This window comes from Ascaphus truei, chromosome 9, assembly GCF_040206685.1.
Source record: "Ascaphus truei isolate aAscTru1 chromosome 9, aAscTru1.hap1, whole genome shotgun sequence".
In the NCBI taxonomy this organism is placed as follows: domain Eukaryota; kingdom Metazoa; phylum Chordata; class Amphibia; order Anura; family Ascaphidae; genus Ascaphus; species Ascaphus truei.
This window is the reverse complement of record NC_134491.1, coordinates 53,421,983-53,438,814: the sequence shown is the minus strand read 5'-3', so window position 1 is coordinate 53,438,814 and position 16,832 is coordinate 53,421,983. Positions and strand designations below refer to the sequence as shown.

Sequence of the window (16,832 nt, the reverse complement as noted above, 5' to 3'; positions counted from 1 at the left end):
ATTCGTCAAAAATGTATATTTCTTATCCTTGTGAGGTACATCATATTTTAAATAGCTTACATTTTGTAAATCTGTGAGCAAATGAACAGTTAACTTTTAATTACCTCTGGCTGAGGGTGGTCTTTGGAGGATCAGCCTTGGAAGATACATGATCTTGCCTAGCACATCTCTGATCCATCTGTATATTCTCTGCTTGTCAATGAACTGCAAACATGGTGGTTGTTCAATTGTTTTATTAACCCCAGAAACCCAGACCAGGACACTCTTAGATAACCTCCCCAGCAAGACAGCAAAATAAGTATTTGAAAATGTCCCATTAACCCCTTGGTTGCTGTATCTACTATATATTTATGAAAGTGTCCTATGTGTCCGTGTCTGTATGTGTCTCCCTGTGTCCCTCCCTGTGTCCCTAGCGGCAATCTCATTGGACCTTGGGCCAGGCCAATGAGATTGCTCCCTTGGACCGCCCGCCCCCGCACACCTCTCATTGGCCTGGGGCGGAGTGACGGGCCAACACACACACACACACACCCCTCCCCGATGCTCCACTCACCCCCCCCTCCCTGATGCTCCACTCACCTCCCCCCCCATGCTCCACTCACCCCCCTCCCTCCCCGATGCTACACTCACCTCCCCCCCTCCCCGATGCTCCACTCACCCCCCCTCCCCGATGCTCCACTCACCTCCCCCCCATGCTCCACTCACCTCACCCCCTCCCTCCCCGATGCTCCACTCACCTTCCCCCCCATCCTCCCCGATGCTCCACTCACCTCCCCCCCTCCCCGATGCTCCACTCACCTCCCCCCATGCTCCACTCACCTCCCCCCCATGCTCCACTCACCTCCCCCCCCCTCCCCTATGCTCCACTCACCTTCCCCCCCCTCCCTCCCCGATGCTCCACTCACCTCCCCCCCATGCTCCACTCAGCTCCCCCCCTCCCCGATGCTCCACTCACCTCCCCCCTCCCTCCCTGATGCTCCACTTACCTCGCCCCCTCCCTCCCTGATGCTCCACTCACCTCCCCCCCGATGCTCCACTCACCTCCCCCCCGATGCTCCACTCACCTCCCCCCCGATGCTCCACTCACCTCCCCCTCCCGATGCTCCACTCACCTCCCCCCCGATGCTCCACTCACCTCCCCCCGATGCTCCACTCACCCCCCCCATGCTCCACTCACCTCCCCCCCGATGCTCCACTCACCTCCCCCCCCGATGCTCCACTCACCTCCCCGATGCTCCACTCACCTCCCCCCCGATGCTCCACTCACCTCCCCCCCTCCCCGGCGGGGGGACAGGCAGCTGACATGCGGCACCTAAAATGGCGGCGGCCAGAAGGACCCCCTTGCTCCCTTGCGGAGTAACTAAGATGGCGGCGGCCGGAACGAGAGGTGACGTGTGTGTGTGTGTCACTGTGTGTGTGTGACACTGTGTGTGTGGGACACTGTGTGTGTGTGTGTCACTGTGTGTGTGTGTGTCACTGTGTGTGTGTGTGTGTGACACTGTGTGTGTGTGACACTGTGTGTGTGGGACACTGTGTGTGTGTGACACTGTGTGTGTGTGTGACACTGTGTGTGTGGGACACTGTGTGTGTGTCAGGCACTGTAGGGTGGGGACCGGAGGTATGGGGGGGGGGAGTCAGGAGCGTAGAGAGAGGGGGGAGCCGAGAAACATACAGGGGGAGTGGAGAGGAGGGACACGGAAATTTTAAGCAACCCACCCCTCCCCCTCCTGTCCACTGCCCCCCCTCAAGTCGACTGTCCCCCCCTCCTGTCCACTGTCACCCCCCCTCCTGTCCACTTTCACCCCCCCTCCTGTCCACTGTCCCCTCCCCCTCCTGTCCACTGTCCACTCCCCCTCCTGTCCACTGTCCCCCCCTCCTGTCCACTGTCCCCCCCTCCTGTCTACTGTCACCCCCCCTCCTGTCCACTGTCACCCCCCTCCTGTCCACTGTCACCCCCCTTCCTGTCCACTGTCACCCCCCTCCTGTCCACTGTCACCCCCCTCCTGTCCACTGTCACCCCCCCTCCTGTCCACTGTCACCACCTCCTCCTGTCCACTGTCCCCTCCCCCTCCCCCTCCTGTCCACTGTCCCCTCCCCCTCCTGTCCACTGTCCCCTCCCCCTCCTGTCCACTGTCGTTCCGTCCCCTCCTGTCCACTGTCGTTCCGTCCCCTCCTGTCCAGTGTCGTCCCCTCCCCTCCTGTCCACTGTCGTCCCCTCCCCTCCTGTCCACTGTCGTCCCGTCCCCTCCTGTCCACTATCCACTCCTGTCCACTGTCGTCCCGTCCACTCCTGTCCACTCCTGTCCACTGTCCCGTCCCCCTCCTGTCCACTGTCGTCCCGTCCCATCCTGTCCAGTGTCATCCCCTCTCCTCCTGTCCAGTGTCATCCCCTCCCCTCCTGTCCAGTGTCATCCCCTCCCCTCCTGTCCATTGTTGTCCCCTCCCCCTCCTGTCTACTGTCGTCCCGTCCCCTCCTGTCCACTGTCGTCCCGTCCCCCTCCTGTCCACTGTCCCGTCCCCCTCCTGTCCACTGTCCCGTCCCTCTCCTGTCCACTGTCCCGTCCCCCTCCTGTCCACTGTCCCGTCCCCCTCCTGTCCACTGTCCCGTCCCCCTCCTGTCCACTGTCCCGTCCCCCTCCTGTCCACTGTCCCGTCCCCCTCCTGTCCACTGTCCCGTCCCCCTCCTGTCCACTGTCCCGTCCCCCTCCTGTCCACTGTCCCGTCCCCCTCCTGTCCACTGTCCCGTCCCCCTCCTGTCCACTGTCCCGTCCCCCTCCTGTCCACTGTCCCGTCCCCCTCCTGTCCACTGTCGTCCCGTCCCCCTCCTGTCCACTGTCGTCCCGTCCCCTCCTGTCCACTGTCGTCCCCCTCCTATCCACTGTCCCGTCCCCCTCCTGTCCACTGTCCCGTCCCCCTCCTGTCCACTGTCCCGTCCCCCTCCTGTCCACTGTCCCGTCCCCCTCCTGTCCACTGTCCCGTCCCCCTCCTGTCCACTGTCCCGTCCCCCTCCTGTCCACTGTCCCGTCCCCCTCCTGTCCACTGTCTCCCCCCCCTCCTGTCCACTGTCCCGTCCCCCTCCTGTCCACTGTCCCCCCCCTCCTGTCCACTGCCCCCCACCCTCCTGTCCACTGTTCCCCCCTCCCCCCCTCCCCTCCTCCTGTCCACTGTTCCCCCCCCTCTTTTCCCCCCCTCTCCCCGCCATCCTTTCCTAGCGGGAAATTTAATTCACGGGCAACGCCGGGTCTCAGCTAGTTGTTAATAAAATGTAACGGGGGAAAAGGCATTAACGGGGCAGCCTGTGTAAATCAGTTGAGTTCACCAATAGAATTGTACTGTCAACCTGTGCTTCTGAATGTTGACACATGTAATTGAATGAAGACAGGACTGTAACATGTGGTAGTAGCTGCAGCTATAGCCCTAAGAATAAATGTCCTAAATTGCCTAAGAATACATTTAGACCCCCATGAGGATAAACATAACTCCCTCCTCTTGTGTTACGTAGAACACGATATGATACTAGAACAAGTGAGTTTTCAGAAATGTTGGGTTCAGTAGACATTTGACACCCTGAGGTGCCAGCAGCTGTGGGGTGTTTCCACGTATTCTATGTAAAGAAGGGTGGGGGGCCGTGTTGGTCCTCTCTTCCATGAAGTAACTAAGTAGGGAGAAGGAAGTAGGGGTTATGATACCTTTTTATTGGACCAACAAGTAGTTGGTATGTTACAAGCTTCCGAACCTCTCAGGGTACGGGTAACCCAATGAAGAACCCTAAGAGGCTCGAAAGCTTGAAACATCTCAACTACTTGTTGGTCCCATAAAAAGTATCACACCCCCTACTCCCTTCCCCCTCCCATGTACTCTATGTAAGAGAATAGCATGCATTTCACCATTGACAATGAAACCTTCAATATCTGGCTGTTTAGTATCATATATTCTCTTTAACTACAAACTTTTCCATATAAAATAATAATCTAAATTAAAATTTTAATCTCAGGAAGCAGGCGTGAACGATGTGGTTATCGCATCATACGGCATCGGCGCCACTCAGAAGATCAGATGCAGTGTCTTGGAAAAAGCAAAAAGACTATTGAAACCATGGATCGAGTAAAAGAGGTTCTTCCCAGTTCCTTAGGTCCTGAGCAGTTTGTCTTGATTTTAATTGAAGCCGAACCCCCAAATGTCTTATTAACGAACCGCCCCAGCAAACCCTTTACAGAAGCATCCATGATGATGTCATTGACCAAGCTTGCTGACAAAGAATTGGTTCACATGATCGGATGGGCCAAGAAGATTCCAGGTAGGAGGAGTACAAGTCGATGTAATAGGGAATGAGGGGAAGGGCAAAGGGAAGAGTGAAGGCTCTTGCTACTATGATCTATGTGTGATCATCCCCAGCAGACGGAATGATCCGACACAAGGCGACATCCAATGTCCCCACAGCCAGAGAGGCAGCCTTCAGCCCCACACTATAGAAACAGCCTTCAGCCCCACAGCCAGAAAGGCAGCCTTCAGCCTCACAGCCAGAGAGGCAGCCTTCAGCCCCACAATTTAGAAACAGCCTTCAGCCCCACAGCCAGAGAGGCAGCCTTCAGCCCCACTTCCAGAGAGGCAGCCTTCAGCCCCACAGCCAGAGAGGCAGCCTTCAGCCCCATAGCCAGAGAGGCAGCCTTCAGCCCCACACTATAGAAACAGCCTTCAGCCCCACAGCCAGAGAGGCAGCCTTCAGCCCCCCACTATAGAAACAGCCTTCAGCCCCACAGCCAGAGAGGCAGCCTTCAGCCCCACACTATAGAGACAGCCTTCAGCCCCACAGCCAGAGAGGCAGCCTTCAGCCCCACACTATAGAAACAGCCTTCAGCCCCACAGCCAGTGAGACAGCCTTCAGCCCCACAGCCAGAGAGGCAGTCTTCAGAAATGTTACAAACGCCAAATACCAATAAATATATATTTCTTATTTGCAAGTCTGCACTTTAAAAAAAATTATTATTTATTTTATTTTAGAGCATAAATATTTATAATGAATAAATAGGGTGAGTCCCTAAATAACCGAGGCTACAATCTGGGCACTTTTGAGTATAACTTCTCCACTTGATTGAAGACAGACACCAGTGTAATTGATAGCTAATATGATAATAATCCTCCGGTACTCACTCAGGGTGTTGGGAAATGGTGTTACCGGATAGAGGTACTAGGGGACACCTCCCGAGGGGCGCCCCCAAATAAGTCACGGCCCGATCACCAAACACCTCACCTGTCTCCCCTGTGTACCGCGTGGAGGTAATCAGCCGGTCTGTACTCACAAAAGCCGTTCCCGTTTGGCACAGGGAGAATTCTCTGGCAGCTTGTGTCCACGCTGCTTCTGGTGTCAGCGTGCTCCAACCGGAAGTGACATCACAAAGAGAAAAAAGTTTTGGTTGTTCCGTGGTCACAGCATCTTCAACAGCCAACGCATGGATGATAAAAAACTTTATTGGCAACTAGCAAAGAACATCAGCACGATGTGCTGATGTTCTTTGCTAGTTGCCAATAAAGTTTTTTATCATCCATGCGTTGGCTGTTGAGGATGCTGTGACCACGGAACAACCAAAACTTTTTTTCTCTTCATAAATATTTATAAAACTGAGGCCAGAAACACTGCCACAATATTTTAACGTAAAATGTCATCAAATTGAAGTCGCGCTGCTGCAGCCATAAATCACTGATTCAGAGGTCTCCCGCTCTTGCAGAAGCATCGCCGCCGCACTTTGCAGCCAATGGTAGTTTCAATACTGAACACTACCATTGGAACACTACCATGTGTGATGAACGCGCGCACGTCGTGTAGCGCGCTGTGTGAGCGGGGCCTAAGGCTTACTATATCTGTAGATACATACAACAGGGGTCTCAAACTCAGTGCTCAAGGGCCACCAACAGACAAGCTTTTATGGATATCCCCGTTTCAGCACAGGTGGCTCAATCAGTGGCTCAGTCTTCAAGTGGCTTTGAGTCTCAGTCGGAGACTGAGCCACTGATTGAGCCACCTGTGCTGAAGCCAGGATATCCATAGAAGGCCTGTTGGTGCACCATGAGGACTGTGTTTGAGACCCCTGACATCCAAACTTGAGTTACTTGACCGTCTAAACATAGGGATGTGTGATTACAAATGTACAACTGTCCCTCCATTGGACATCAAAAGAAAGGAGAACCTCCAAGGAAACTTCCACCAGTTTCCAGCACTGCCGATAAATCCAAGCAGGGAGGATGGGTGCTCAGTAGGATAGGTGTATTGTAATTGAGATAGAGAACTGGGAATGGGAACAAAACAGGACGGTACAGGGACATGGATGGAGAAAAACATACGTGTATGTAACAGTTACATAAACACTGATACAAAGTGGAGAATTCTATCCATAGGTTTTGTGGAGCTTAGTCTCTATGACCAAGTACGACTACTGGAGAGCTGTTGGCTGGAAGTTCTAATGATGGGACTAATGTGGAGGTCGATTGATCAACCTGGCAAGCTGATCTTCGCCCCTGATCTTGCACTTGACAGGTGGGTCATAAATTATAATAAATCATATACTTTTTATTTGTTAAGTGGAATGCAAATAAATGGCTTATACTAGGGATTAGATTGGGATCGCGTGCAACAATTTGGGATGCAACACATTTCTGCGTTCTCTGGTTACTAGTTTTTAGGTTTTCATTTTGCCGGTTAAACTTTTGCATAATCTTGAGCAGGATCAAAATCCGTTTATCAAGGTTTTCACGCCTAGAATTGCAATTAGCAGACGTCGGGAATTTCACTATCTCCTTCACGCTGTCAAGGACCCTACAGCCAAGAACATTTTCCCTGAAGAGTTTCATGCTTTTCAAGAGTGATTGCAAGGCTTTGTTGCATGCATGAAAGATAAATAGTGAGTCTTGTGCTAAGAGTTATAATTACGGGGCTCTTTACTATTTAAGGCTCTTCCTCAAAAGGTAGCGTCACACGCAATAATTGTTGAAGAGGATTTTTACAGTGGACAATTTGTAAGTCATAACTCACAGGTTGAATAAGTTATGGTGGGTTTAAAGAGGGACAAAAACCCTCCACTGTGCAGTGTACAGCAAATCACAATATCCCTTGTGAGCACAGTCACATGTCTCAGACAAGTCTGCAACCCTGCCTTTCCCCATTATCTTGTATCATACAGTGCTTCCAGTGCAGCCAGGGATTGTGGGAAATGATATGCAAATGTGCCGCAGTGTCCCCTTTTGCTAATCTTTAACACCATACTTAGCCTACAGAGCAATGCAGCACTTGGGAGAACACTGTTCTATATCCAACCTGGAATTTGCTCAATTGCATCCATCCCGTCTAAAAACAATGACCAATGTGTAACCTGTTAAGGTTTCTTTATCTATAACTCAGAGACCTCCACCGTTTGACTGACTTCTCCTTGGAAATCAACCATATACCAGGTTTGTTTCACTGACTGAGCGGGGTAACATAGTTTCCTGTTCTTAAACTTTTAAGCAGATAGAATTTACTTTGATCATAATGTTTTATTTTGCCTTTTTATCTTTAAAGTAAGGGTAAGATAATGCACATTTAGTTTTTGCATAATTGTAGCTCAGACATTTCTACTAACAGGGGGGGGGGGGGTAACTGCTGCTATCCTTAATGCAAAATAATTACCCGATTTTATGGAAACAAGTGAAAATCCGCTCACTGAAAATGTTGGAAAAATATATGTAGAGGAAGCATGAGTTTGGTAGAATTGGTAATGCGTTTGGACTATTATAACCAAGTTTGAGGTCAGTTCCCTGGAAAGGTAAAGTTGTCAAATAAACCCTTTCCTTGGAAGAATACCGATTTTGCCTGATTATAAGGTGACGTTTTTTTTTCAATAAAGTTAAGTTGAACAGTACATACTCGCCTTATATTTGGCTCCCAAAGTGGGTGGGGCCCAGTCAGCAGTCGGACGAGGCTCCACAGTGGGGGCCTGAAGCAGCCATGTTGCTTGTGGCAGGAAGCTCAGACCGAGAGAGACACAAAGACTGTTTTTTCTTTTCTACTATTACTGAAATTAAGGGGTTGCACTATAATCGGGCAAATACAGTCATTTCTCACACTCGAGGAGGTTTAATTGACCTTTCACTGCTAAAGCAGTATACTGTAGCTCAAATAGCTATAGTTTATTGATATTTGTCAATGTATATTTTCAATTAATCTGTTAAAGGGGCATGTTCATTTAGGACCACAGTGAACTAATGTAAGTGACATGTTTACAGGGTTAAATATAGATAGCACAAGTATTTTAGAATATCTTTTAAACCTTCGCATTCCCAAGGTTTTTTCGTTGTTTCTTTTATGATAAGACTGCATGTGGATCCCAGAATCTAGAGATGCATTTGTTTTTCTTTTAATTTTGTTTGAAGAGTAATTGGGCAATTTCAAATTTAAAATAACCAAATAGAAAATACAGTATGACAATAAGTCCTACGTATTAAACATTTCACTGCTATTAGAAATCCAAGACCCAGAGCCTGTGGACCAGTCAGCACAAATTTGTATTTATATTTATTTATAAAATGTTTTACCAGGAAGCAATACATTGAGAGTTTCTTCTCGTTTTCAAGTATGTCCTGGGCACAGAGTTATGATGACAAATCCATGTTACATTATATGAACAGAGGATAAACATTGAATTTACAGACATTTCATGGACAGAGATAATATATGATTATAGGCGTGTGTAACCTCTACAGACAACGTTAAAATAGTGTTAGAAGAGGTAGCATAGGCCTGCAATGTGTTGTTAATAGAGGCCCTGCCTCAACGGGCTTAGAATCTATAAGGACGGGCAGGTTGAAACATTGAGTACAGGGGATGAGAATGTTGGTGTAACAGAGTAGCAGAAACATTAGCGAACTTCAGCAAAATGTAACAGTCTTTGCACATATTGTATATATATGATTCACTTACAACCCACCTCATTAGTTCTTAATTCGCCCATAAATGTATTCCATCTTCTTCTGCGCTTCACAATACAGTATCTTGAAATTTGTTTTGAATTACTTGCAAATTATACGTTTTTTTTTTTTAAGCTTGACAATTGTTTTCTGCAGTGTATTCTCCTATGACTGCAAATGTCAAATATTCTTGGTTTTCCGTCTTGGTTTAACAAGTTGGATTCATTAGAATTCGGCAGCTGCTGATTCAGTAAATATTTAGAAAGGCATCTCCATAACAGAGAACATTTGGGCAATTACAGTGCATATTTTGAGATGAGGAATAGCTACTTGTGTACTCATTTTTATTAAAACGTCTTTATAGAAAGCGGTTTCTGAAAATCCCAGTCTCGTTTCTTTCCCATGCTAAGGCAGCATCTCACGTGACCCTCTGATTATCAACATATTCCCATAAAAAAACAACACAGAGTATGACAGCATACATTCCACTGTCTCAAGCTTTCGTTTAGGAAGGGATTCGTGGCACTAACAGTGGTCTGACTTTATATTCCCAGCTTTCAGGATTCCTGTGTGTGAGATACATTATGATATAACCCCATTGCTGGCAGAGAGGCTTATTATGTCAATGTAGTTGTCACTTGTAGGGCCATGTATTGACCAAACTCAAAGACTGGGTCAATGTCCCACTGTCGGATTAGCAGGTACTGGATCGCCCATCATCCATCGTGCAACACCCGGAGCCAAAATACTTCACACTGGCCAAATGTATTAAATGCGGCAAATCCTTACGAAACCTTTATGGTCTATTTGATTTAACGCACCATACTGTCTCTTAATTAATTTATTTATAACATGTTTTACCAGGAAGTAATACACTGAGAGTTACCTCTCGTTTTCAAGTATGTCCTGGGCACAGAGTTAAGAGGACAAATACATGGTTACAAATACAGTTACATAAGTGAACAGGTTATACATTATATACAAGACATTGCATGCACAGTTAGTAAATGCCTTGTTGACGCAGGAGGTTGTACCTCTAATGGTAAAATGTGAGGTCTTCCCTACACGGGTCCCCTGACTGGTTCAGTTAACACATCCAGCAGTCTGTTTACAGACCTTGAAACCCTGACCATCCCGGACATGTTGTAATGTCATTGCTGTTCTATGAAAACATTCAGGTGACAAGTTTTCACACGCCTGGAACAGTGTTTGAAATCCCAATTAAATGTATAATGCATAAAGAGCAACTTAAAGGGGACATTATTACCCAGACATGCCTGTTTCTGATCGGGAAGTGTTTGTTCTATAAGTAAGATGTGGGTTGGGTTCTGATACTTTTTAATGGACCATCGTTAGAGTTCTTGTAGGTAGGGTTTGCCAGGTGTCCAGTATTGAATCGGACACTTTGTCCAGTAAAAAATTGGAGGTAATACTGGACATGTATGTGTCCGGTATTACCTCTCTGGACTTAGTGACCTGACCGGCTTAGGGAGCTGCAAGATTTCCCTGAGCGGAGAGAGAGCAGGGCTATTCCTAGGGGGTTGGGCAGCTTCCTCCATCCTGATTGGCTCCTGCTGGGTAATGCAACCAATCAGGAGGAGGTGTCAGGAGCCTGGGGGTGGAGCCAAGGAAAGGAGGAAACAGCATGGAGAGGAGAGAGGTGAGAGGGAGGTGTGTGTTTCGAGCATGTCGCGCCTTTCACCATTGTGTCCAGTATTTTTGGAGAAGCCACCTGGCAACCCTACTTGTAGATGAAATGATACCGAACTTTAAAACCCGAACAGGCTTCTTGTTCCCATGTACCATCCATGTATTTATACAGTACACAGTAGAATACTCAGCTCATGTAAGAGACATACCCGTTAGGAGTGAAAGCTGTGTGCACAATAATTTAACCATGAACTCTCTTCTACAACAAATCACAGCTACTACAACTTTGAACTACTTTTTTGAGGCAATGTTGAAAAAAACTCTATCTTCAAACCTTAGCATAGTCTGTATACAAATAATTTGCATACCTAAGTGTACAGTAAATGAAAATACCACTGGCATCTCAGGCAGGTCTGCAACCCTGTCTTTCCCCATTATTGCTTAGCAAACAGTGCTTCCCCTACAGCCAGGGATTCTGGGTAATGACATGCAAATGAGCAGTGTGTCACTCTTCTTATCCAATTTAACATGGACCCCTATAAGCTTATGCCTGACGTATTACACAGCTTTGTTGCAGACCTGTCTGAGACGTGCACCACAAGCGGTATTTGTAATTACTGTACACTGTACAGTGGAGCGTTTTTGTCACTTTTTTTTTTATACCCATCATAACTCTTTTTAATGTCTGGTCATACCCAAGTGCGAATGACAAAAATCTGGGTTTAACATGCAAATTGGCAGATGCTTTCACCTTCTCTGGCAGAAGGGCATCTTAAACTCCCGCCTTAAACCCTTCTCACTGACTGCCCCATACCTCTGGAATGCCCTTCCCCTCAGTACCCGACTAGCACCCTCTCTATCCACCTATCCACCTTTAATTAACACCTCAAAACACACCTGCTTAAGGAAGCATATGAGTAGCTCCGTGGCATATAATTAACACCTCATACATAAACCTTGGCCCCTTACCAGAACGTCCTCCTACTGTCTCTGTACGTTCTTCCTGCCAACAAATTAGATTGTAAGTTCTTTGGAGCAGGGACCCCTTTTCCTAAATGTCACTTTTATGTCTGAAGCACTTATTCCCATGATCTGTTATTTGTATTATTTGTTATTTATATGATTGTCACGTGTATTACTGCTGTGAAGCGCTACTGTATGTACAGTAATGGCGCTATATATATAAAGACACACATACATACAACATCAGATGCTGCAACTTGACTGGAAATGGGTGATTGAAATGTTTTTATTGCAGGGATGAAGGGAAGTGTGTGGAAGGAATTGTGGAAATATTTGATATGCTTCTAGCCACTACTTCAAGATTTCGAGAGTTAAAGCTACAGCACAGAGAGTATCTCTGCCTGAAGGTTCTGATCCTCCTGAACTCCAGTGAGTATCTGCAGCTTTTCCCACTACCAATGAATTATTTGAATTGGGATATTGTGCGTCTTACTATCGGCATCTTTAAAAATAGGTTTTAAATGGATTTGAATGCATGCCTTACGGGTATTATATTAATAATTGTTCGTAAACGCCAACATTCTCAGCAGCGCGATACAGAGATTTGATAATTACATAAACTGGTACAGTACATACAATGAAGGACAAACATGCACCGTTACAAAGAGGTAAGGAGGGGCCCGCTCGCGTGATCTTACAATGTCGAGGTAATGAGGGACAATGTTGAAACAAAAAGGTCAAGTAGCTACACATTGTGGAATGGAGTGTGCCAAGTTGGAGTATTGTGTAGTCCGACAGCTGGTCCCATTAAGGTTTGAGGATGGAGATGTTAGGGGCTGTTACATAGCACAGAGATTGACCCAGCCGCACAGCTAGTCCCAATGGGGTTTGGAAGGGGGGAGTTGGATGTTACATGTAGGCCAGATAGGCTTCCTTGAAAAGGTGAGTTTTAAGGGAGCTTTTAAATGTCTGAAAACCTGGGGACAGTCTGATGGTACGTGGTGGGGAATTCCAGAGGGAGGGGGCAGCACGGGAGAAGTCTTGTAAGCGGCAGTGAGCAGAGGTAATAAGGCAGGAGGGCAGATGTTGTAGACAGAGCATAGGGGGTGTTTAGGGATATATTAGGACATGAGGGCTGAGATGTAATAGGGTCATATGTGGAAGTGCATGCACACCGATAAATGGTGCTGTAGGGGGGTACTTATCAGCCGGTGCACTGTGTCAAGGGAGGTCCAGACATCCCAAAGGAGATCAAAATGGAAGCAGGCACACGGTCTTCTGAAGATGCAATTTAATGTGCCACCAAAGGGACCCTTTGGTGGCACATTAAATTGCATCTTCAGAAGACCGTGTGCCTGCTTCCATTTTCTTTGCTGAGATGTAATAGGGGCAGCATCATCTAAAGCTTTGGAAGTCACAGCTAGGGTTTTAAATAGGATTCTGGAGGATACGGGGAACCAGTGTAGGGATGTGCGTAGTGGAGCAGCAGAAGTAGAGCAGTGAGTGAGGTAGATGAGTCTGGCAGTAGCATTTTGGGTGGATTGAAGTTGGGACAGACAGACAAGGGGAATGCGAACTAGGAAAAGGTTGCAGTAGTCAATGCGGGACAAGATGAATTCGGATTTTAGTTGTGTCTGTCACGGTGACTTTGTGGCAGGCTGTATGTTACACACATAAATATATATAAAAGATAATATATATTTATAACGGGGTCTGAAATGGGACGAGACTTAGATATGATAAAATATAATTTATTCCTTGATAAAGGTGAACACACAAAATGTAGAAATAACAGGCAAAATATAGACACTTACTTAAAATGGAAATGATGAAGCAGTCATATCTGGACTGGCAGTTCATACAGCACTCTTCATAGTCATCAAGACACCAAAGACATGAAAGACCTCTGGCAGGAAGACAGTGCATAGCGTTTCTCTCAGCAATCAAGATGGTATAGAACAGACAAAGGGTAAAGGGTTGGCCACAGATTATATACCTTTTGGGGCCCTATCCTTAACCTTGAGTACAGTGGATTGGTTTTTAATTAACTCTAGCCACTCATTAACGTGGGAACACAATTTGATCCATGCCCCCTTGCTAGTTGGTACATGCGCAGTAGCACTCTGGGGTCTCATTTCTGTAATCCCACATTTGCATCAGGAATGCCAGCCAGTCTACCAAACGGAATATCTGGCAGGAAACCCTTTGTTTTGAGGTGTGAAATGGAACACTTGAAGACTGCTCTGGTTTGAGTAATCTCCGCCCTCATGCAAACAGTGGAGGTGACAAAATCCTTTGAAACATACTTAAGTCCTAGACATTGGGTCGCCTTTCTGGCCATATGCTACCCTGGTATGCAAAGGAATTTCCTCTGGGTTTTACCCATACCTTAAAACACAGTATAATAGATAAAACATGAACATATCAAAATATCCGGTTCCGTTAGGTCCAGCAGGTTCTCAATGCTGGAACTGGGACACCGTATGGTCCGATTTGCGACTTGCTACGACCTTCGGAGCCGGAGATACACAAATACACTTAAAACCGTTTTACATTTTAATACAAAAATCTCCGCTGTAAATTAAATCAGGGTTTTTCACTAAATCCCCATTGAAAACAACGGGTTCCGCCGCCATAGACTTTCAATGGCAAACCTCCGCCGTTGGCGGCTATGGGAATCCCTGCCATAGGCTTTCAATGGGGCGACGCCGCCGTTGAAGTCAATGGGGTTTTACCGCCGTAGCCGGTCAATGGGGTTTGGCTGCCATTGGAGTCTATGGGAGAAATCCCGAACTTTCAAGGGGGTCCATACTCCGTCGGGTTGGTCCAAGCGGGTCAAGGATGGTTCTGCAGCCATGCCGGAGCAGTGGCTACAGATACCCCAAACCCTGATCCGCTGGGCCCTCCGGAACCGGAGCTATGGATTACCAAATTTCAGCTTTTGACACTTAGCCGTTTTCCTGAGCTGTTTCTGCCGCCGCCATTGGAACCTATGGCGCGGCCCGCTCTTCTCGGTTCGACCCTTATCGGGGGTCCAGGATACGGGGACCCAGTTGTGGTCGAGTGGGGGGAGGTCTAGGAACTAGGGACAGAAATAATTTTATTTCTAGGGGCCCTAGAACAGTTTATTCCCACGCCACTTGTCGTTGAACTTGACTTGTAAGTGATCAAAGCTCTCCTATTGAAATTGTATCCGCTTTGCGGTTAAGCGGTTTGGACGGCAGCCAACTCGTTCCTGGAAAGCTCTCTCGAGGATTTCTCCATTGAAGTCAATGAACCCATTGACTTTCAATGGGAAACCGCCGCTCTCCCTCTCAGACGCCATCTGCTGGTCTTCTCAGGAACAGGACCCCTCAGCAAGATTCGCCATTGAAAGACATGGAGTTCCAATGGCGGCCTATGGGAGCCTGCAAAATGGTGCCTGAAAAGGCGGGAAAGTTACACAAAGGGCTATAATTACTATACAACTATTAACCCTTGTGCTCCCGGATGGATCCTAGTGTGTGTGTGTGATGCAGACACTGATATAACAATAAAACAGGGGAACAGTGGAATATACATTTTCAGGTTATGACAAGGGTTAAATCACATTTCTGGACCTCAGCCCAGTTAACCCCTTGTCTCCCTGGTGAGGTTAGAAGGTGGCCAATTGGGGTGTAACCCCTTTAATCCCGGGCCAAATCCTCCCCATCGTCACAGTGTCATGAGTGAGAAAATGGCTTATCTTGGTGATATTTTGGAGGTGGAGACAGCAAGACTTTGTGAGGGACTGAAAGTGAATAATTGAGAGCAGAGCCATAGATAACCCCAAGACAGCAGGGATTGGAGGTGTTGATGAGATTGTTGTGTTGTTGACAGTGAGGGAAGGTTTGGTTTGGGTGTACGTGTGAAAATGTATTAGTTCTGTTTTTGACATGTTAAGGTTTGGCAACGGTGGGACATCCAGGAGGAAATTGCAGTGAGATAGTTGGTGACACAGGTCAGGGAAGAGGGGCAGAGGTCTGGGGAGGAGAGGCAAATTTGGATGTTATCAGCATAGAGATGATACTGAAAGCCAAAAGATTGCATTCGATCATGAATAGAAGGTGTTGAGTGAAAACAGCAGATGGCCAAGGAAAGATTTTTGTGGGACCCCAACAGAGAGGGAGTGAAGATGAGCCGACACCAGAGAAGGAAACACTGAAGGAGCGGTTGGATAGGTAGGACATGAACCAGGAGAAGGCTGCGTCACGGACACCAATAGAGTGGAGAGTGTCAAAGGCAGCAAAAGAGATTCAGGAGCATTAGTAAGGAGAAGAGACCCTTAGACTTAGCTGAGACTAGGTCATTGGCCACTTTTGTTAGTGCTGTCTTAGTGGAGTGTAGAGGACGGAAATCGGATTGGAAAGAGTCAAGCGGGGAGTTGGAGGAAAGGGAGACAGGCGGTTGTATACAAGTTTCTCAAGTACCTTGGAGACAAAGGGGAGAAGAGATAGAGTGGTAGTTAGAGAGGTAGGCTGTTACAAGAGAGGATTTCTTTAGAATGGACGTGTTGAGGGCATATTTGAAAAGATGGGAATGTGCCGGAGGCGAGGGGTTAAAAAGGTGAGTTAGGGTGGGGCTTAGTGTGCCATAGACCGAGTGAAGGAGATGTGAGGCAATAGGATCAAGGGGGAAGGTTGTAGTGTGAGGAGATGAGGAGCGCAGAGACCTCATCCTCAGTCACAGGGGAAATTAGTGTAGGGTGGATTTAAGTGTGTGAGGGGAGGTAGGTGACATGAAGAGATGTCTGATTGACAACCTTGTAAAAGTAGGTGGTGAGGTCTCGGACCATGAGGGTAGAATGGGGTGCAGGTTTAATTGGGAGAAGAAGGGAGTTAAAGGTGGCGAATAGGCATTGGGGATTAGGACAGAGTTTATACGAGTGAAGAAAAGTAGGTTTGCGTGGCAAGGGAGACGTCAGTGTTATAAAACGAGAATATAAGTTTATAGTGGAGGAAGTCTGCTTTAGAGCGGAATTTTCTCTAATAATGTTCTGCAGAGCTTTAGCACTTTTGTAGGTAGCAGGTAAAGTATGTGCACCCTGGTTGTGGCTTGAATTGTTGGATGGGTTGGACAGAATAGTAAATATTAATTGTAACATAACTCTACCATACAAAATAGTTTGAGAGATAATTAGAGAGAACGGTAAAAATAAGGTAACAGTAACAGTAGTTAGAAGTCAATGCAAGTGGAATGCTATGCTACTAAACACATTTTAAACGTGTGACTATTTAAATAGCTGTTTGTTTTTGTCCTATATT

The 16,832-nt window shown here is 47.2% G+C and overlaps 1 protein-coding gene across 1 annotated transcript in view; it reads left to right on the top strand.

Annotated features, from left to right (window-relative positions):
* Positions 1-16,832, top strand: part of ESR2 (estrogen receptor 2) — a 47,566-nt gene that overhangs the window by 20,047 nt on the left and 10,687 nt on the right. The window contains exons 4-6 of the mRNA XM_075614880.1: positions 3,995-4,297; positions 6,394-6,532; positions 11,846-11,979. Coding sequence (XP_075470995.1) covers positions 3,995-4,297; positions 6,394-6,532; positions 11,846-11,979 — 576 coding nt within the window. The remainder of the gene's footprint in view (positions 1-3,994; positions 4,298-6,393; positions 6,533-11,845; positions 11,980-16,832) is intronic.